This window comes from Carassius carassius, chromosome 21, assembly GCF_963082965.1.
Source record: "Carassius carassius chromosome 21, fCarCar2.1, whole genome shotgun sequence".
NCBI classification, from domain to species: Eukaryota; Metazoa; Chordata; class Actinopteri; order Cypriniformes; family Cyprinidae; genus Carassius; species Carassius carassius.
This window is the reverse complement of record NC_081775.1, coordinates 14,911,387-14,934,240: the sequence shown is the minus strand read 5'-3', so window position 1 is coordinate 14,934,240 and position 22,854 is coordinate 14,911,387. Positions and strand designations below refer to the sequence as shown.

Here is a 22,854-nt window from a genome sequence, read left to right as displayed (position 1 = left end):
AAAAAGAAGCCATATTTAAACATGATCCAGAAAATGCCGGCATTTTCTCTGGGCCAAGGTTTATTAAAAATGTACTGTGGCAAAGTGGAAAACTGTTCGGTGGTCAGACAAATCAAAATTTGAAGTTCTTTTTGGAAAACTGGGACACCATTCCACCTGGACTAAAGAGGACAAGGACAACCCAAGTTGTTATCAGCGCTCAGTTCAGAAACCTGCATCTCTGATGGTATGGGGTTGCATGAATGTGTGTAGCATGGGCAGCTAACACATCTGGAAAGGCACCATCAATGCTGAAAGGTATATCCAAGTCCTAGAACAACATGTGCTCCCATCCAGACGTCGTCTCTTTCAGGGAAGACCTTGCATTTTCCAACATGATAATGCCAGACCACATACTGCATCAATAACAACATCATGGCTGCGTAGAAGAAGGATCCGGGTACTGAAATGGCCAGCCTGCAGTCCAGATCTTTCACCCATAGAAAACATTTGGCGCATCATAAAGAGGAAGATGCGACAAAGAAGACCTACTGTAAGACAGTTGAGCAACCTGTATTAAAAAGAATGGGACAACATTCCTATTCCTGAACTTGAGCAACTTGTCTCCTCAGTCCCCAGACGTTTGGAGACTGTTATAAAAAGAAGAGGAGATGCCACACAGTGGTAAACATGGGCTTGTCCCAACTTGTGTTGATGCCATGAAATTTAAAAACAACTTATTTTTCTCTTAAAATGATACATTTTCTCAGTTTAAACATTTGATATGTCATCTATGTTGTATTCTGAATCAAATATTGAAATTTGAAACTTCCACATCATTCCATTCTGTTTTTATTCACAATTTGTACAGTGTCCCAACTATTTTGGAATCGGGTTTGTATATTACATGTATACTATTTTTGAAATAAGCACTCTTTTTAAACATATGTTAAAGTGTACTTTTTTACAGTTGTCATATGTGTTGTGAGGAGTGAACTTTAATTATAATGTAGTGTGATACCTACTTGTTCCCCAGACTGTGGCTCTTCCTGTGTCGGGCAAGAGAGGGTGTTGGAAGGTGGGCAACCACTGATGTATCAGGACAGGTTGGTCGTCTGTTATACCGCACTGAGACAGACTCTTCTGAGGGTCCTGTACACACACAAACACACATAGAATTAAAACTATTGACAGCACTTACACCTCCAAGTAAGATACACAAACTCACATACTAATAGTCATAGATCTACTTGCTTATTGAAAAAGTTATATGTAGTTGCAATCATAAAAGCCGATTCCTGTGCTATTCAAAACTAACAACCATAAAATACTTACTAGCACCTATTAAAGCTGCATGTGGATAATTATGGCTTTCAGAAGGCTAACATTTAAAAAACAGTCCCATAGTTCCACAGCAGAAACTTAGGCATTGTATCAAAAAGGATGGCTCAGTTTCTCAACTCAGCCACAGTATTACCGGCCTGGTAAACAAGAATACCACTCCAAAGTAGCAAAAAATAAATAAATAAGTGGACAGCCAGTGAAAATGTTCCCTGCAGGCCTTTTCCAATGTAAAATCAGACCAGAAGAGGATGTGTGGCAATGCTGGAAATGGCTTTGGATTATTATTAGGAGTATGTTAATTATGACGTGCCCCACTGTCTTTTATAGTAGGTTAATAAGTCTCATAATGGGTAAGAGCAGCCTTAACCTAAATGAGAACAGACTTTGTTCTAAACAAACAATCAGAAGTGACTAGTTTTAAGAGATGGCTGTAAATATCGCACAGATTAGAGCTTTTAAAACATATCTGGGCCCAAAAAACCAAACAGTTAAGTTCCAAACAGAGAATTTACAAGAGTGTCAAAAGAAATTAATACCAGCATGAATATCTTCTGAAATATACCAAAGACTATTTACACATTCAACAGCAAGAGTGCAATGTTTAGCAACAGAAAATCCTAATTACATTTATATGATAGATATGATTACTCTGGCAACCTCAATATATTTTATGTTAATCCAATTTTAATATTTAATCAATTTTTCATTAGTATTCAAATGAATGTGAAATGAAATTAAATGATCTGCACAACCAGACCAAATGTAATCTAAGTGGGTGATATCTCAAGTTAATGTTTCTAGTATTAGCAATTCTAGTATGTGATTTCTTGATTTTACTGGGATGGGGACCTGATTAACCTGTCAGGGGCTATTTTATGATCAGCTGACTCTACATTTCACCTTAGAAAGATAAGCGAAGATGTATAAATGTAATAAATGCACAAATTAATAAATTATAATCAGATGATACTGTATTCTGTTTCACATGGTTTTAGTACACGCAATATATAATATTGTAATTCTTAAATAAAATGTGACCTTGGAGCAGTCTTAAGTATCGTTGGCCAACATAACATTGTTTGGGTCAAATTTATACATTTTTATTTTAAGCCGAAAATCATTAGGGTATAAAGATCATGTTCCATGAAGATATTTTGTAAGTGTCCTACTTTAAATATATCAAAACTTAATTCTTGATTAGTAAAATGCATTGCTAAGGAACACATTTGGACAAATTTAAAGGTGATTTTCTAAATATTTAGATTTTTATTCAAAAATTTGTATATCGGCCAAATATCGTCCTATCCTAACGAAACATACATCAATGGAAAGCTTATTTCAACTTTCTTTATTTTAAGATTAAATTATCACTATTAACAAATCATTAATTATGACTTTTGCCTCAATCAATTAATAATTTGGTTCTTATTAATAGTTAGTACGTTAATTGTTTGGTTTAGGTATTGGGTAGGATTAATAATGCTTTATAAGTTCTAATAAACAGGCCATATGTTAATAATAGGCATGCTAATAAGCAACTAATAAATAGTGAGAATTGGTTCCTATACTAAAGTGTTACCAAAAATAAAAAATAAATAAATAAATAAATATAAATAAATAAATATATATATATATATATATATATATATATATATATATATATATATATATATATATATACGTTCATTTTCACAATGCTTTCTGAGTCTATGAGAAAGACAATGATTTCATCGTACAAATTATACATAAAAACTGCAGTTGCACAAAAAAAAAAAAGAAATCCATAACCAATTTCCACCTAGATGTGTTTGTCTAGTTCTGCCACAGCTGTTACAACCATAAAATGCTCAGTGCAGTTCAATTTCCCACTCCAGCATCTGATAGTCAGAAACAGGAAACATCCTAATTGCTCTGCCTCTTATGAGAGGAACTGACATATACCATGATCTCATTCCAACTCTCAATTAACCTCAGATGCTTGTCTTGAGGTACAAGGACCAAACACTTTTAAAACCTATTTCTACTCTATACTGCTCTGGCGTTCATCCATAAGCCCAATTTCTGACATTACTGCATAAAACTGAAACACTGTTCATGTTAGCTAGGACATTTTTTTATGTTATTTTACATTTAATGTACAATTTAACCAAGTTACAGTAATAAAATAATAACTTGTTCTTGAAGCAGTAAACATGTAATTTCCAGGCACTGATATATTTTACCCATATATTTTACACATAATTTGTGTTTTATATTTTGAATGTTTATGTATACTTGGAAAGAACCACAGCCACAAACTTCAGTGTTTGTGAGAAAAAGACTTAAGCTTCTGCATTTTAAGTCAACAGTTAACTTTAACCTTCAAAGGACTTTCTGAAAGTTACCAAAGACCACAATGATCCAGAAAGACGGCTACTCCAGAGCCACTCTTCTGACAGCAGATGGTTTTGATCTGCCAGACTGAGAAGAATAAGCTCATGGAATAATTGAAGAAAAGTCACTCTGTTTAAACAAGCGTCTGAGGGCTGATCTACATCATCCTGAAAATGCTAGGTTACATGGGTCTCACTCTTTCATTGCCCCTCCAACTTTCACATCTGCAGAATCTCTCTAACTATCAATGACTTCCAGACGTAATGCAGTCCTTGCAGCACCTCCCCAGTCAGGTACAGCTGAGGTACTTTAGCTGAATTACTGATGATCCTCCATTTTTCCACTGGTAATCAAAACTCAGAAAAAAAGAGCAGAGTTAACCACTTCCAGGAGGAATTTTTTTGGGAAAGTAAACTGAAAGGATGAAGGGATAAAAACTTTACCTCCAATGTCTTCTTTGGAGGATACCAGCCGAGGTGAGCTGTTCCCAGGCTCAATCTTCAATGATAGTCTGTACAAAAGAGTTGGGACAGGGTCACCATTTTTGACAAGATGGTTTAAACTTAGTAAGTTTCTCTCATTATGCTCACACATAGAGTTGAATAATTGTGTTTAAAAAGGACACTATAATAATAATAATAATAACATATATATATAAAGAACAAAGCGCAACAACGATAACTGTAAAATGACATAGGGTCGTGAAAATTGCCAGTTAAGGTTAGCATTAGCTATTTAGGCTGTGATTTTCCATTTTTGCACTGAGCTTCAACCTAAAACATTACCTTAAACTGGGTAATGTGTGTGTGTGTCTGCACAAATATTACGGTGCGTAGTTCATATAGATGCTAATGCTCTGCATACCCGAGTCATTTTAGAGAATGAGTTCACCAACTTGCTAATATTAATATTACTTTAAATGTACAAAATCACATTTGGACTTGTGTGATACTGCTCTCGCTGCTCATGTGATATTGCTTATCATATGTAATAAATATGAGACAAAAATTCATGGGCATTTTTTGCCACAATATCTTAATTTGTAGGCCATAATAGCATTTATGGAGATTTTGCATTATATTTGTCAACAGTCATCTGTATGAAATGTAAGAGGATGTACAGTATAGGTCTGTGGGTGAAGTCAGTGCATTAACTGCATTGAAATATGTTATTTTTCATAACTAATTAAGTTAATGTGTGACTGTCCAAAATTTGAGGTTTTAGCAACAAAAAATTAGACATAACCGGTACTGCTTTCAGAAAAAGACCTCTCTACTCGAGCCCAGCTCCACAGAGCTCTTTGTAACAGCGGTGCCAGATGGCAGGACATGCTGCAAGCATGAACTAAAGATTTTAAGACTGTGACCCAGGATCGCTGAGGTTTTCCAACCCCACAGACTGCCAGACGATGATGTCCTTCCCCCAAACACAACTATTATACTGCAATCCCATCTATTCCACCAAACCCATCCTCCTCTGGCAGCCATGTGTCCTTTGGTGTTGAAAGTGTCTGAGACAGTTTCACATGGAGCTCAGTCACTGTCTGAATGTCTAAATATGAGTTCTTAATAATATGGTACAATAAATACACTTTCATAAATAGTAACTTTGTTGGGTTGTTGAGTTGTCTTTTGTACAATACTTTATTTTAGTGATCTTATAACTAGACAAACTATATTTAAACAACTGAAGTTGGAGAACCAGATGAAGATTAAAAAAAAAATAATAATTACAAATATCTTTATTTACACCATGACCGAATAGCTTCCCCTTGATATGACATGTTTTTCATTATGGTACAGACTCTATGTAAACGTTTATCTCTGCATGGCCTCGTTTCACTTGAGAAGTTTCACCTGATACTGAAGTAAACCAGGAAAGTCATTTTTTAACGAAGCATGGAAAAGATGCGTGAATTATGTCGCTTTGCCAAAAATGTGCCTTTCTTTATTTTCTCATATGGAAACGTGTTTGAAAGTTTTACCAGAGCAACAGCTTTAACTCATTACTGTTGCCAGTCAGAATGGTGCTACAGAAATGATTCAGTGAGGAAAATTACACCAAGGCAAAATAATCCAGCTTTTCTAAAATGAGACGACTCAAGATCTTGATATATATCACAGTCTCTACTGAGTCCAGTCTTTTATCTGTCTGCATAAATCAGATTAGAATAAAAACATCACACTTGTCACAAAAGTGGTACATTTTTTTTTCCTTTAACGTGACATTGAAAAAAAAAAAAGATAGGATATCTGCATTCCCCATTAAAATGGTGATTTGGGCCTGTTACATTTCAGAGGTCATGACCTTTTTGAATGTATCCAACTATTAAAATAATACTTTGATAATATAATAATTGATATAAAGCATAAAATCTTGTGACACATGGGAAGCTTAACCATTTGATATGTACTGTATATTGTACAAGTTATTGTACAATATGTATATATAAACCTAGTTTAGAATTTTTTTTTGTAATTTGTGAGTAATTACAAACCAACACTTGGTGCCAAAACAGCCGTTTAAAAGACTGTAGGTTAAATTATTTATGCACTTTTATACAATTATAATTGTTAAACAATTATAAGTAAAAAAGAATATTATAAAATATCTTATGAATGTTTTCAACAACACTTCAACACACCACTTGTAAGAGCCACCTAACTGAAAATTAACTCTGACATTTCGACATGGAAATATATGGGGGAAAAAATATGGGGATCCAGAGTTTTGCAATTCCTGATGTTGCGTTTTATAAGTGTCTAGACGGCAAGAAGTTGGACCGCAATAAAACCACCTGCCCTTTCTGTGAGACAGACAGACAGGACCACACAGTAGGAGTGAAGAAAGCTCCGGAGGAAACAGGGAAAACTCATTTAATAATAATGAAAACATCAATGCTATGCTTGTCTTTGTAGAGGCAGAAAGCCACATGTATGCATAATTCATAACATGCGCAGCATGTAACATTTTAAAAAAATTATACTTTTAAAATTCTGTTTTCGAAATCTCATTCATAAAATTCATTTGTCATACCTCACCACATAGCACAATTTTCAGAAAACCATATTATATAAGACTGTACTAGGAAAATACATTATGGGCTTCACATGTTTATGAAGCCTGAGGTAAAGGAAACAGGGATTATATTGTAGTATAAAGTCATGCCGAGCTGGTGCAGCTGTCTCCGGTAAATTAGGTGTTTGGTTGGCCTGGGGGCCATTTATCCAAACCAAGAAGACATAAACTCCACAGACAGCACATGTTTTAATAAATAGTATAGGCAGCTGTGCAAAATGAAGTGTTAAAACCAGGGAGGGTCTTGATTTACGGGGGTCTTACAGATGTGGGTAGTTTAAAGTGAAAGCTGGCATAGACGTTTATGAAGTGCAATAAATTGCAGGGCAGAACACAAAGCTAAAATCACACAAAACAATCAGTTCAGCTAAATAAAGGCTACTGAGCATTGCAATGTGTTTGGGTAACTTACGTGTAATTGTCATCCTCCACAAACTTTTGGAGCTCCTCGATGTAGCGCACTGACATCAAATACTTCTGCACGTGTGGTAACATGACTAAATGATCTGTGGGGCGAAGAAATGTGAAAATGCAATTCAAATTCTCACATCAATACACTGTGTGCAGGTTTATTATTTGGATTTCTTTTTTTCTTTTAATAAGATCTGAACATTAATATGCAACTGTACATATACATGTACATAAAATGAAAATGAATATGGTTTCTGAAAGCAACTTACCATAGTTACAGGACACCTGTAGATCGGAGATGATGCGAAGTAGATTGTTCATCTGATTGGTTCTTTGCTCAGTCTCGATGATGCTGTCAGAAGCAGGGTAGGCGGAGTCAATGTAAGTCATGTCAAACAGGTAAATTCCTAATGTAAACAGACAAGAAAAAGTGTTTATAGACACGGGTAGAGAGGGAGATCATTTCATAATTAAAATTATAACACAAAAGGTGAAGCTTTAAATACTTTTCAGGTCGCTTTTAAACTTTAAAATTATGCTAAAGGACCAAAAAAAAAAAAAAGTATAACAAATGTAGTCAATAAAGCTTGTGCATAACATTCCAAGATTCCAAATTAATTATTCCTCTCCAGTAAGCTGTATGTTTATTCAGTGTGTTAAAGATGATCAGGACAAAAAAAAAATCTGAAATAATTGTTCATAAATATTGTGCATGAGACGTATGGACTTGTATGACACTTATAGTGTTGTTTTATCAGTTTCAGGACACTTTAGATTAGGGAACACCATTAACCATTAACTATTAACAAGTTGCTTATTAATGAGCATATTACTAGCATAATGGCTGTTTATTAGTACTTATGAAGCACATATTAGCCTTATTCTACAAGACCATCTAGATCCCTTAATCCTAAGCACAACAACTACATTACTTGGTATCAATTAGAAGCATTTTTTTTTCTTTCCAAAAAGACAGTAAAGACTTTAACATTGTTACAATATTTCTATTTAATATTTTATATATAAATGCTGTTCTTTTGAAAATATATAGATACACCAATCTGGCATAAAATAGTGACCACTACCAGACGAGTGTATAACACTGATTATCTCTTCATTATGACAGCTTTTAGCGGGTGGGATATATTAGTGAATGAATGGTAAGTACTGCTGCTCCACAGTATAAACAAAGTACGCGAAATCGCAAATCTCGAAAGTGATAGTGAAAATAAAAATCGGTCATGCATTAAAAGGGGAGGGGGGGTCACAATGCAGGCGCAACATTATGATGTCTATCAGCCATCAGCGATGGATGGTGTCATCGTGATAATATCATTGCTGTCTATTAGGGAAGACGATCAACGCACCGGAACGTAGCAAGGATATCGGTAAAATAGCGTTTTCGCTGAATGAAATCAACGTTGTTTACGTTCAGTAGACAGTGCGTGCATGTATGCTCATTACATTATGTTCTTGGGTACTCTTCAAAATGGTGGAAGAGGGTAAATAAGGGAGAAGAACTGCTGAATAAATTATGTTATTATTGTTTTCTTTGTGCACAAAAAGTATTGTCGTAGCTTTGTAACATTACAGTACTCTCAGATTCAATAAAAAATATCTTAATTTGAATTCCAAAGATGAATGAAGGTCTCATGGGTTTGGAATGACATGAGGGTGAGTAATTAATGACACTACTTTCATTTTTGGGTGAACTAACCCTTTAAAGGATCTGCTGCTAACATCTTGGTGCCAGATACCACAACACACCTTCAGGAGTATAGTGGAGTCCATGCCTTGATGGGTCAAGGCTGTTTTTGCAGCAAAAGGGGGACCAACAAAATATTAGGAAGGTGGTCATTATATTATGCTTGATCGGTGTGTGTACATAAACATTATATATATATATATATATATATATATATATATATATATAGAGAGAGAGAGAGAGAGAGAGAGAGAGAGAGAGAGATGGAAAACAGTTTTTAACATTAATAATAAAATTGCTTTCTTGAGCACCAAATCAACATATTTTGGAATGTTTTCAGTAGAAGGCAGTTCCAACTTTGCAAGGTCAGTCTGGCGCTTCTGACTTACAGCTTGTAAGTAACGTTACATTTTTTATATTTAAATAATTTGCCACTGATGATTCAAACGTGAGTTTTGAGCAGTGTAGAGTAGGCTTGTTGTTTCTCCGATCACAAATGCAGACATGGTTTTATGTTTACGCAGCTCGATATGCAACACAACGTGTAAAAAGACATTATAAGTCATTATAATCAGTAATTATGTCCCTACTGGATGCAACAAATGCCTCGTTTGTAATGGGTTTTATTGGTTTTGTCTCGTCAAGTTATGTCCGGATAGTGAACAAATCTTTCTATTTAACCCGGATCAAACCAGTTCACCAAATTGAACTGAACCGTTTAAAATGGTTCACGTCTCCAGTACACACTAATCCACAAATTACTTGAGTTATTCAGTTTATAAACGTGCCCGGCACTCCTTCTGACACAAAATAAACCAATATCCGATGTTATTCAGTTACTCCTAATAGTATGTTATGTTATGTTATTTCTTTGTTTGAAAGGGGACAGTGTACATTAATAAACATTAAAACAATGTAAATGTACCCGAGTTAGCTCAAAAGTGCTAATTTTCATCGGTAGTCCCCCAGCCAGATTTAAACAAGGCAACCTTTAAAAATAATCACAAGTACAAAATCACACACACAAAAAAAATTGCACACAACACATTATGGTTAATAAATACAATTCATATAAAAATGATATGATATTTAAATACACACATAAAAGAATTAGTGCCCACAAGTTTGGCTCTCTACAAGCCATTTTTTGCATTCTTTTTGAATGAAAAGAATGATTAGGACTCTCTAATGGTTGCCGGCACTGTCTTCCATTGCTGAACTGCTCTTACGGAGAAGACGGCCTGACCAAAGTACATTGACTGAACTGCTAAAGAGAACCGATGATGGGACGTGCACGAGCAAAGCAGCTGGACTGAGTCTCGTCCTGCCGGAAGATGGCATAACAATTTGTTAAGGGGCATAACATTTCTGACACATGCTTGAGGCATTCGGCCAATCACAATGCACGGGATAGCTGGCCAATCACAGCACACCTCATTGTTTAAAACGATGAGCTTTGTAAAAATCGACACGTTTCAGAAAGGTGGGGCATAGAGGAGAAAAATAATGTACATTATATGGAAAAATATATAGATTTTTTTCCTTAAACCGCATTAACACTGCATTACACCAAATACACAAAATAATGTTCTTTTTAGCAACGTCATATGAACTCTTTAAATAATGCAGCCTCAGATCGCATAAGAAACTTCTTGAAAAAACCATAAAAAATAAATAAATAAATTCACCATTCATGTTTCAAAGAAGACAAAAATCACATGGGTTTAAAAAAACATGACCAAATGTTTTTTTAGGTGAACTATCCCTTAAGGATGCCTTTACAAAAAACATAAAAAATGAAATAATAACAAAATCCACATACCATTTTCCACAAACTCATTTATCACTTTCAAACAGATGTCCTACAGTACTTTGAGGCATACTGTATTATACATCTGGGCCCTGAACTCTGTAATTGCCAGGTGACAGGGACACAACTTAATGGCAATAAGTGTCTGGCCTGAAAACGGTGGCCTGGAGCCATTGCCCAAATGCTCTTGCTTGCTTGTTTGTTAGAATTCTGTTTCCTTAACAGGATTCACAGAGCAACTTGTTAATCAGCAGGTAGAGGTTACAAGTCTGTTAATGAGTGCAATTAGTCAATAGCTGAAGAGTGAAGATGTGATTTACACGGGCAAGGGGGTGTATCTGCTTTCTCACGCCAAGCCTTAAGACTTAACTAGTACTAAATTACAGGAAGGTGAGGGTGGATGCTCTCTGTGAGTGAAGCAAGTGTAATATGTTACATCAGTAAACTGACTGGCTGAAAAGTGAATCTGTGCAACTGAAATCCTTCAATAGATACATAACTGCTCTGCCACTCCATCGCTAAACCTGATGCCACACATGTTCACATTGTAATCATACACTTGTACAACATTGTCAATGTTCTGCTCAAAGGGTCAGGAGTGGATAATCTTGACACCTAGTTCTGTGTTGGAATAAACAGCTCATCTCTGCGGTTGACAGCCCTTATTATTCAGATCCGATGTGTATTACTACCTCTTTCTGATGACTGAATTAAATATTTTATGAGTTTGTCATTAGCATGATTAGCACTCTATTTCAGTTGGAAAAAAAAAGTGTTAAATGGAATTCTATTTCTGGAATACAACATCACTATTCAAAAATTTGTGCAAATAATTGTTTTTCTAAATGAATGCAGAAAAAAAAGTGACAAATCTATTAATCTATTACAACAGTAAAAACAAATTGGAAATGAAGTTCATGACCACTACTTCAGCTGGCATCTATTGGTCAACTACAATTATGATTTTACATATGCAAAGAAAGCATAGAAAAATTATCTGATAATCTCCAATAAAAAATTTAAATGTTCAATATGTTAAATAAAGCTTCTTTTTTATTGTACACAAAATTAAGCAGATAGTATAAACAATGTTACGTATTTTTTACCTTGAAGTAATTTTCACAAACTTATAATTAAAAACCATTTCTTTCAGTCAGCAAAGACAAAACACAGTATTTTTCACACAATTCACCTATCGGTATACCGCTGTTTTCACAGTCATAAAAACGGGCAGGATTTGTTTTGAAAACCTGGCAATCCTGATCTGAACCATAGACAGTAAAAGAACACACGTGCTGAAGATGTACTTATAATGACAGGAGCGTTTTTACTGACGAGATGCGCATGAAAATCGCATTTGATTTTTTTGCACAGCCCTAACATCTAGTTAACAAAGCTAAACAGCGTTGCCCTTAGTGTAATAAATTACAGAAACTGTTAAACACGCCAACTTAAATAATAAAATACATTTACCGGTTGTGGTCCATAAACAATGCCTTCTCCAGACAAAGAGGGAACTGCTCCATTTTTCAAGAATAATCTTTGTGCAAATCCGGCATTAAACTGATTGAGATTGAGGAAGCTGTCCTCAGCAAAATGTGCTGCACATAGTTTTACATGTGGATTATAATTTTCGGGAACAGAGTTAAACATAAATTGTAACCATTAATCTCCAAGTACAGCATCCCTGGGAAGCCCAAACAAAGGTGATTGGACTCCGAGATGAAAATAACAGCGTTTCGATGACATGGCGACAAACACAAACGCAGCTCTTCCTCTTTTCCGTCGGAGCGCAACAAGGCCATGCCCCCTTTTTTGTGTATTCCTGTGGGCGGAGGTTAGTCAAAAAACTGTTTTAGTGACGTCATTACTGCAGGAACTACAGGGATGTAGTCCAAACGGGTCGTTTTTTGTAGGTGAATTTTGTTAAATAAAATATCTCGCTTGGCATTGAACTTTGAGCATTAGAATTTTACAGATATTATTTATACCCTAACAACCACTTTACACACTAACTAAAGTTTAAAACATGGGATCACGAAGAACGGGACCTTTAAAAAGAGTATGTTGAGAATGTTTGCTTGACAAAACAAAAGGGGAAAAATCAAGATGGTTTTATTTAGCATGAAATATATTCTAATTACAAATAATTATATATTTGTCTTCATCCAGGTCTATTCTAGGCTTCTGAATCTATTTCAATACTTTATGGGACACAGTGAAGAAGAGTGAGTAAGATTTCCTGGAAATTAGAGTTGTAGTGACTGCCAGTGTTAGAATGAGAAAAGACAGAAAGGTCTAAGAAAAATTTTCATATACCAGCAGATTATAGATATCACATCAGTCAAATATAGAGTGCTGAAAATGTTCTGTTTATACACTGTTCAGCAATAAAAGAGATTGACAATCTCATTCTATATCTGAAGTACCTTTTCGGGACTCACAACCAAATATATAGAGATCGATTAATGCATACACTATGTGCTGCATGAAAGGAACCATAGTCTTATCTGTCACTCATTGATGGAAAGAGGCACATGGTTTGCTGGTTATTCTTTGCGGTCAATCACTAATTTTAGTGCTGTCAACCTCTCAGGTTATCAAAAAAGTTTAGGAGTATTTAGCGATTCCTGAAAGAGACAAGAAAGCCCAAGTGATCTGTCAAGAGTACAACAATGTCTCTTCATTCCCTAACTATCTCTATCAAGAGGACCTAAAGGTGAGCAGGTGTTAATGGAACACCCGTGGATTTCAGGAGCAGTCGCCCGATATATGCTGATGTCCATGAATAGAACAGGGAGTGTGGCTAGAGTGTGTTCTTCCCGTTTGGCGCAGCGCTAAGGCTCCTAAAACCAGGGACCATTACAGCCAAAGACATTTACAGACTTCAGTGTTTATGCTCCTTGAAATATAATACTCACATGTTTCTCTCAAGCCAAGAATTTAAGGACATAAAGTGACTTTCACAGAGAAGCATGATGTAAATCACAATGGCTGAGGAAATGTTTCACTGAAAACACCAAAAACCTTGGTGATTAAAATAAATGCTGACATGTCCCAGATGATCAATGATTGATATGCATCACCTGTGACATATTACTAATAATAAGTAAATATGATCACATGCGAGTTAACCACAGTGAATCCTCAAATGGGAGACTCAAAGATTTGGTCTATAAATATCGAAAGCATTTAGGACACTGATCAGGCTGAATGCCCAGTCACGAACTTTGACTATATATTTTAAAAGCGGAATCCACAAATACATAATTCCATGATAAAAATAAATGTAATTATAATCAATATAGAAATGAATGCAGTGCTGTTCATATTACATGAGCCATACAGAGTGTGGATAAAATTAATATGCACTTTGAAAAGCCCACAAACTTTATGACAAACTTAAACAAAAATTTTTATATACAAATTTAAAAAGGCTATGCAAAATCTAATTCAAGGCTAATGCAAAATATTGATAAATACTATAATAGCATATAAATAATACTAAAATAACAATGCTTTAAACCACATTACACATGACAATGACATGTTCAAAAAGCAATTTTACATTACAAAATACATCATACGAAGTTATAAATATATGGCAGTCACTGCATTTCAGAGCAGCTGGTTTCATGTGCTCTTAACCACACTAGTAATTGGTGCATAACGTACACTGGCAAAATGACTTGTGTGCCTATAAAGCAGCTGAGGGCTGATTTGTTGGTAATGACTGGCAATGTTACACTGCAAAAATGTTTGGTTGGATAGGGCTAACAAATGTGGTTCATGCTCTTGTGCCATCAAAATAGCTTTTTTCTTAGTCAAAAATAAACTTTTAAGCAGCAAAAAAAATGAAAAATCTCTGGTTAAACCTGGTTCCGTGAAAAGTCTGGTTATTATCCATTCGACTCCAAGAACTTAGATGGATTATATTAGAAAAGAACTCTATTTAAAAAATCATATCTTTTGCTTAGATATTGGAGATTTAGAGGCCAAAAGCTACTAGAAGACAGGTAAAATACTGCTAATGCCAGCTGTTTCTTTGCCACTTTTACGGTCAAGTATTATTCACCAGGTAAACAAGCCCCATTGCAAAACCCTGAGGAGAACCAGACTGTTTGGAAAACTTAAATAAAGAACATGACAATGAGCAGACTTGACTTGTGTTAACTCAGTGACACAATATGAGAACAAGTTTTTTTTTTTTTGCAAAAGCAAGAAAAGTTTGATCAGAAGTCAGTAGTATACGTTCAGAACAAAGTGAACAAAGGTGGTGGTGCCAGATATAATCTGGGACAGTGTAGAGGAATCATGTTTGCGGCTTATGACAGTCAGCCAAGTTAAAAACGACAGTGTCACCAGCATTTGCATTATGTAACATAGTCTGTTAACCAGTGCTTTAAGTGGGCCGGTACGCACCAGTACTCAGTACCGCCACTTCCAAATATAGCTCTTGAGCGTACCGCCACCTTTCCGTCCGCCCAGAACGTGCTTTTAGCGTACCGGTACGCTCATTTGGACATCTGTTTTAATAGAGGTTTTAATCTTTTGCCTGCGCTGTCGCTGCAGAGACTACATTACCCATACAACCTTGAGTTTTACAAGTGAAAAGCGTATGCGTCGCTTTTGCCGCTCTCAGTGTCAACAACTCAACGAGGCCGGAGAGGATGTGTGAAATGCGCACACTCAGCTCGGTAAAAAGTAAAAATTTGGGACAGTCCCGAAATCTAAACTGTTGTCCTGAATCCCGAATCTGGCCTTAATTGTCCCGAGTATTATACTAAAGCAAAATCTTGAGTAATTATTGTCTGATAAACATTAAAAACTGTCTGCGGAGGAACTATTTAACGCATTAACTAATGTTAACCAAATTAAACCTACTGTAAAATGAAATCAATAATAACCAACAGAAACTGTGTTATATTTACAATGTTAACGCATCATCACAGACTGTGAATAGGGTCCTGAACTTGATGCTGCATCCACACCGATAGGTGTCAGTATAAAGTCCAATATCTCTGTTGTATCAGGCAGCAAAATCAATCATGCACCTTTCTGAAAATGTTTAATTATAATCAAAGCAATGTTATTCCTAGATTCTCATATCTGCACAGTGATGGAATGAACATCTAAATGTGTATAATTGTGGAAAAATGTATTTTGTGTGACACTTTGCCACAGTGGTTCAGGGCCTTTAATTACAAAGCTGTCTGCTTTCATAGCAGGCTATGGAAACAAACTAAATGTGCATGTCTTCAAGCAAACAGTTTGAAGGGTGTTGAGACTGCGGCCTGGCCAGAGGCAGAGAAACATTCCAGAGGTGTGAGTTCACATGTGATAGTGGGGCTACGGGGTGCTATGTAGCGGCTTTCTCAAGGGATATGGTTTTCCCATCAGGGGATTTCCAGAGAGCAGGAACAACTGGGACGACTGAGAAAGGAAGTGCTGACACCTGCCATCCGGAACTCAACAACATTAGACAGATTGCTGAGGGACCTGTACGAAATACAATATTGATTAATGCATTTGATGATGTGCGGTTAGCTTTTATGTTTTATTAAGAGCATCTGGATTTGTTCGCATCAGGATTCATGGCCAATAAATCCCAAAACACTTATCATGAGCTACACAGCCAAGTATGGTGCTATTACCAATCCAGAACAGAGTGTAACACTGGGAGCAGCCAAAAGCATATTTTAAATAAACACATATTACTGTTGCACAAGGTGAATGCGCAGAGAGAAATAATAGGTTTGGCTCTTGCAGGCAACTTCAGAGCCAGGAAAATACTCTGGTATCTTCTTAATCTGCTCACCCAAGTGTAAAATGTATACAGACAGTGATGACAACCGAAGACAATTACACTGTCTATTACTACCTGAAACACAAGCTTTCCAAGGCAGAATACTGCTACCTAGTGCAGACATCGCTTACAATGCCTCTTACCAGCAAACTAACTCATTATGTTGGCATGTCTGGAGATTTCAATACAGAGTTTATGGAAATTGCCACGCAGGCCAGGAAGCTTTATATATTGCATAATGAGATAAAAGAGTCTTTTGTTTGGTGAAACAGCCGGAGAGACTGGAAAAATACTAAGTGTATTAACAAGTATGCACTGAGCAAAATAGAACACGTAACTTGCACACGCACAGATGGGAAAAACACTTCATGGAAGTTATAAATGAAAGTCTTACGCAACTGCCGCTGTTCGGCCTTTTGATGTGGCAGAGACAGTCGCATAATTCCTCTGGGTTCATAATCAAATTACTAAGCAACCCCTGAATGGAATAACACAAAATAGGTATAAATTTAAAGCTTAAAATCTCAGCTTTTTATTAATGTATTTATTTTGATCAACTATTAACACTCCCTACTAATCATATTATTCAAACCACCGCCTTGAGCAACAAAACAATGGATGGAGTCTGAGCCTTACGATGCATGTAGATTTTGATTAACTCCCAAGTAGTGCAGAGTTATTTGCTGATAAATGGCAAAAAACATTTTCATAATTTACAAAATATGTTTTTTGTGTGTGTGTGTGTGTGTGCCATGTAATTGTCAGAAACATCATACAGCTCAGATAGTCATGTGTCATGTCTTTTGAAAGGTCTCATAGAGTAGAATAAAACAAGCATTTTTGTGTGGTGATTTAAATAAACTTGATCAAGTTTTTGTAAAAGAAGTCACCCCCACATCCATATGAAAATAAAATATTGTTGTCACCATTTTGCTTGTAACTTCATAAAACATGCTCAGATCGTGGAAAAATAGACACCATTTTTTAGAGCAGATTCTCCTGATTTATATCTATAGGTATTCCTCATGAATTCATAACACACAAAAAACTGCACAGCAACTAAGCATGTAGCTTAGCTAAAAAATTGAATGTAGCTGTCATTTAGCTTGTAACTTCATGAAACATAGAAAATGGCACGTCATTATTTGCAGAAAAATGTCCTGATTAAACAGAGCACAAACTCACTATAATCCATCATTTAGATCTAAAGATATCTCTCATAAAACTATAACACATCAAAATTAATTAGGAAATGTAGCTTAGCAAAGTTCTTATGTTGAACAAAAAATATATTTTGAAGAACCAAATAGTTGTTGGTCCCCACTGACTTCTATAGTAGGGAAAGAAATACTATGGAAGTCAGCGGGGACCATCAACAGTTTGATTACCAACATTATTCAGAATATCTTCTTTTATGGTAAATAGAATATCTTCTATTTATCAGGTTTGAAACGACATGAGGGTGAGTAAATGATGATTAATGACATTTTTGGGTGAACTATCGCTTTAAATGTTGAGTTGAGACAACCTCAAATTTTGTTGGATTTAGAATTAATTAATGCTGTTCTTTTTAACATTCTGTTTATCAAAGGAGGTTGAATATATATATATATATATATATATATATATATATATATATATATATATATATATATATATTTATTAAAAGTATTTTTTATTATTATTATTTTTTTCAGTTTCCACAAATGTAGTAATAAGAACCAATTTATAAGTGTAGACAGTATTCTACAATTTATACATTGATGATAATAATAATAATAATAATAATAACAACAATAATAATAATAATGTTTCCTGAGCATCAAATTAACATATGATAATGATTTCTGAAGGATAATGTGACACTGAAGTCGAAATTGGATTTACAAATATTATATATATATATATATATATATATATATATATATATCCAATAGTAATAATAATACAATATAATAATTACACAATATATTACACAATATGCAGCCTTAATGAGTGCAAGTCTTTCAAAAGCATTTAAAAATCTTACCTACCCCAAACTTTTGCCTCTTTAACAATAAGGACACTGTCTGTCTTACAAACTCAAATGCACAAAGAAAAAAACTACAGTGAACTAAAAACACCATATTGTCTAAAACCAGTGCAGATGACGGGTTACTAAGGAGGATCCATAATGATCCGATAATATACATAATATAAAATTGCAAAAATACTGTGTACAGTGTCTTTTTAAGAAAGCCATTCGTTTGATTCCCCAGAAAAGTGTAAACACTGGGGTGCTATCCGAACATTACTTTGTTTGTTTAAGAATACCAACCATGATGACATAGCAACAGTGGCTAAACCAATAATGTGCATTTGAGGGTTTGGCCATCTGGAAGCCTGGCCAATGGCAAGGATAGGCGGAGTCACCAGGAAACCTGTTTGTAAACCATCAGAAAATCTCATCAATAGCTGTGCATCACTATTCAGCTGCTGTCAAGGCAGTGATACTTCATTCCCTCTATAAGAAGTGAAGTAAAGCGATAGCGGCAAAGACCTACAAGAAGCGAAAGAATGGTGGAGCCCTGAGGATGTGGTCAGGCTACTGTTCAAAGGGGTTGCAGATGTCTAGCCAAGCGATGAGCTCATGAGTTTCTGCAGGGACCACAGTGCAGGGCTGGGGTGTATTTTCCATCCCTTTGCTCTTCCAAGCGCTCTCAGATTCTTGTCTCTGAGGTGGCTCATTACAGACCTTGTGTGAAGAACGGCGGTGGGTGTCAAAGCCGCTAAAGAGAAAACCTCCTAACTCCCTTCTGATTCATGTCAAGAGATTTTGCTTTACTCATCAGCATCACAAGCCTGAGGTGAACTTTCATCCTTTTGTATTAAATAAAACAGACAAAACATGTCTTTTTGATATATAATCAAACATGACAAGATGAATGAGGTACTTACAGTAGATCTGTGAGATACCCTGATAAGATTACAGCTTCTGTGATGAATTTAACTGTAATTATCCAATTAAGAAATTATGTAGCTAAATGTACTGTAACAAATGTAAATCTTTAAGCCTATATGGTTATTCCCCAGCAGTTAAGTATAAAATATTTAGTGTTGGAAAGAAATTGCAAGAAAAAAGGAGGTTAAGTTAAATCTTTGGTGACTTATATTACATTATAAACATATATTGATATTGATAACCAAACTGGAGCCTAAGCCTTTTAAGAAACAACACTGTTGTTTTGGACCCCATTGACTTTCATTGTGTGGCCAAAAATGCTCAAAAAATGTTTTTCCCGTCCCACAGAACTGTCCCAATGTTGTCTCATTTTGACAGCAGAATATTGAGTTTGAATAAGTACTAAATTCAAGTAATTAAAAAAATGTCATGTATAGTGGAAAATGGAAAAGCCCCATTAATTGGTTACCCCCCAAAATTGGCAGCAGAAGCAAGCTGCGGTTGATTGAGGCCCTTCTTTTAATCTGCAAGGTATTACCATACTTGCTGAACATGGGAAATAATAACAAATGGTGAGTCCCTCACACAGAGAAACGTGGTACAGTATGTGCTTTGCTTGGAGCCTCGTCTCACCACACCACGACTCTCCAAGGTTTCCAACTTCTGGATTTTTCCGTAGGGCTCAGGGTTGTAATATAAAGCTATTGTTTATCTAGTATCAGTAATTGGAAGGGATGGAAAGAGAGAACAGAGAGTTGTCTGAAGGGACGTGGAAGTTACCTAGCTTTCAAAATCAGCAAGAAAAAAAACACACATATGATCAGATTCAGTCATAAATTCCATGGATCTAATCTTATCTTAAAAACAGATGAAGAAATATGGATTAAGGCATAGACTGACATAGTATACTTATAAAAAATATGCATTAATATTAATAAAAAAATCTAACAATTAATAAACAAGTGATTTCACTTTGACAAGCACATTCAAACTGTGTTTGTCTATTCAAACATTGTCCAAAAAGAGTCAGAACTTGTGATTATGTATGTGTGTTTAAACGCTTAAAATTAAAAACATGCTGAAACAACACATCTGAAGGAGTCCATAAGAAAGTCCTTCAGTTAAAGAAAACCACAGTATGAAACCATGTATAGTAAGTCTAAAATCTGAAAAGTCTAAAAACTGGTGTAGACTGACTCAAAAAAAAAAAAACACTTTAAATCTGTTAAATCTGTCAAAGCTCTGAGTCAGTGAGTTTTTATATTTTTATTCTGTCAAACAAATACATGGATTTTGCACAGACCATGATTTTTTCTAATAATTTATTACTAAATATCAAAATAAAAAGTTGACAATGTCACACAGCTCATACTCTGCCAGTGAGTGGAAATACCTCTGGAGTTCTCTCTTCTGTAAAAGAATTCCACATTTTTATCCCCCGATGGAAGAATTAATGACAAGAACTGATTCATAACTCTCATAAAACGTACAGGACTGGTGACAAAGGGAGCAGTTTACACCTAGAGAGACCACACTTTCAGAAAAATAAGGAGCTTTTGGAAAGCCACCCAAAGGCATAAAACCCCAAAAGCTTAACATGGAAATAAAATGAAGAGTTAGAGGTCACAGGGTCACGAATTGCTTCCTTTTCCATTCGCCTCTGTGGTTGAAAACACCTCTCTGGTTTTCTCATTCAGAACAGGAGCCCTTCACATTTGTCATTTTAAGTGCTGTTTTTGCAATGGATATCAAAATGATTAATATGCTTCACTGAAACTATTACAGAGAGTCTAAACAGTAACTCGTAATAACAAAGATAACAAGTCTTAATAATATTCACAAATGTTTTAGAACTTTTACATTATTTCCCTGCATTCACACACACACAAAGCGATTGTGTTTTGGCTATTCGTGCCTCTATAATGCTAGATCATTGGAATTAATTTTCTCTAAGCTCATTTGGATCAAAAATAAAAAGCCAAAACAAAGTAACTGAAAGAAAACAAAGACTGCGCTCCAGGAGACTCAAGTAGCTGCTCTTGAAAATAAAGTACCCTCAAAGAGTCTCATCCATCTATTAATGCCCCAATTATCCCGCTCTGTATAAGGATGGGAATCATCTAAAAAGGGGGCGTAGAAACAGAAGAGAGAGAGAGAGAGAGAACAGAAGGTGAATGGAGTATTTTGCCCCAAGGTTGAATCTTCAGCCAAGAGCCCTAAAGATAGAGAACAGTCCCTTTCTATGTGTGCAAGGCTACACCGGTCCAAAACAAACAAGGGCTCTCTTTCAAGTGCAGTATTGGAATACTGAGCACCTCGCTCCTATCACCTCACCCTGCTCTCATCAGCCCAAAGGTCTTGAGCAATGTCCCCCAAACATCAGTACAGAGGAGCTAATGGTGCGTATCTGAACACAGGCTATAGCTCAATAATAAGTTGAGGCCCAAAGCCTCCTATAGGCAGAAGTCTTCAGTGCCCTTCATATAAAGATAGAGTTCATAAACTACTTTCTTCTTGTTGAGTAAACACTGGTCATTCTACAAAGCATAAACCTTTTTTTCCAGTTCATAAATTGTAGTGTTGTCTTACAATGAATTCATTTTAATATATTAAGGAACATAATTATGGCTTTAGAAAGGTAATAGAGGTTTACAGTTTAACTTTATAAGGTTTACACTTTATAAGCTATACACTATCAAAGGTTGAGGTCAGTAAGAATTTTGTTTTGCTATTTTTTTATTTCCTTTTAAATTTCCACAAAAAGATGCAGATAATAAGCAAAACTGTTTTCAACATTGATAATAATAGAAAATGTTTTCTGAGTAGCATATAGGCATATGAGAATAGTGATGGGAAGTTCGGATCATTTTACCGACTCTGACTTTTGAGTCTCGTTCAGCAAAATGAACGAATCTTTTTTCAAGTCATTTCGTTAATTTTAGCAAAATGTAATTAACATGTTATGTGTTACTTCCCCAACACATGTAGTACTTACGCAAACGTTGATCACACTACAAACAATACGAAACTAAAATGCTATAAGATACAGAAATAAATATTCATTCTTTACCTGCGTCTTTAGTCTGTGATTAGCTCACCTCATCTCTTATCTGACAAGAAGTCTTCGGGTTTAAGTCATTCCTTAATCATGTGACAGCCCATACGCAAAACCAAAGCAGTCTTTAGCCGGAAAGAGAATTGATTAGTTCATCTCATGAGTCTTTCGGGTCGAGTCGTTCCTTAATCACGTGACAGATACGCTATTTCTGACATTTTCTGTCACTGTGTTTTTGTTACTGTTTGTTCTGTGTTTGTTCTGTGGTTTGTTATTATTTTATAAATAAATAAATAAATAAGTAAATAAAATATTGATTAATTTGTCTTTTTGACTGTCTATCGGTAAATAA

General features: G+C 35.4%; 1 protein-coding gene across 1 annotated transcript in view; it reads right to left on the bottom strand.

The window, feature by feature from the left end:
• The window catches only part of LOC132097141 (ras-specific guanine nucleotide-releasing factor RalGPS1), a 99,031-nt gene that overhangs the window by 6,102 nt on the left and 70,075 nt on the right, over positions 1 to 22,854 (bottom strand). Inside the window, exons 8-11 of the mRNA XM_059502767.1 lie at positions 7,455 to 7,592; positions 7,187 to 7,280; positions 4,140 to 4,207; positions 1,005 to 1,131 (exon numbers count right to left, since the gene is read on the bottom strand). Of these exons, the coding sequence (XP_059358750.1) occupies positions 1,005 to 1,131; positions 4,140 to 4,207; positions 7,187 to 7,280; positions 7,455 to 7,592 (427 nt within the window). The remainder of the gene's footprint in view (positions 1 to 1,004; positions 1,132 to 4,139; positions 4,208 to 7,186; positions 7,281 to 7,454; positions 7,593 to 22,854) is intronic.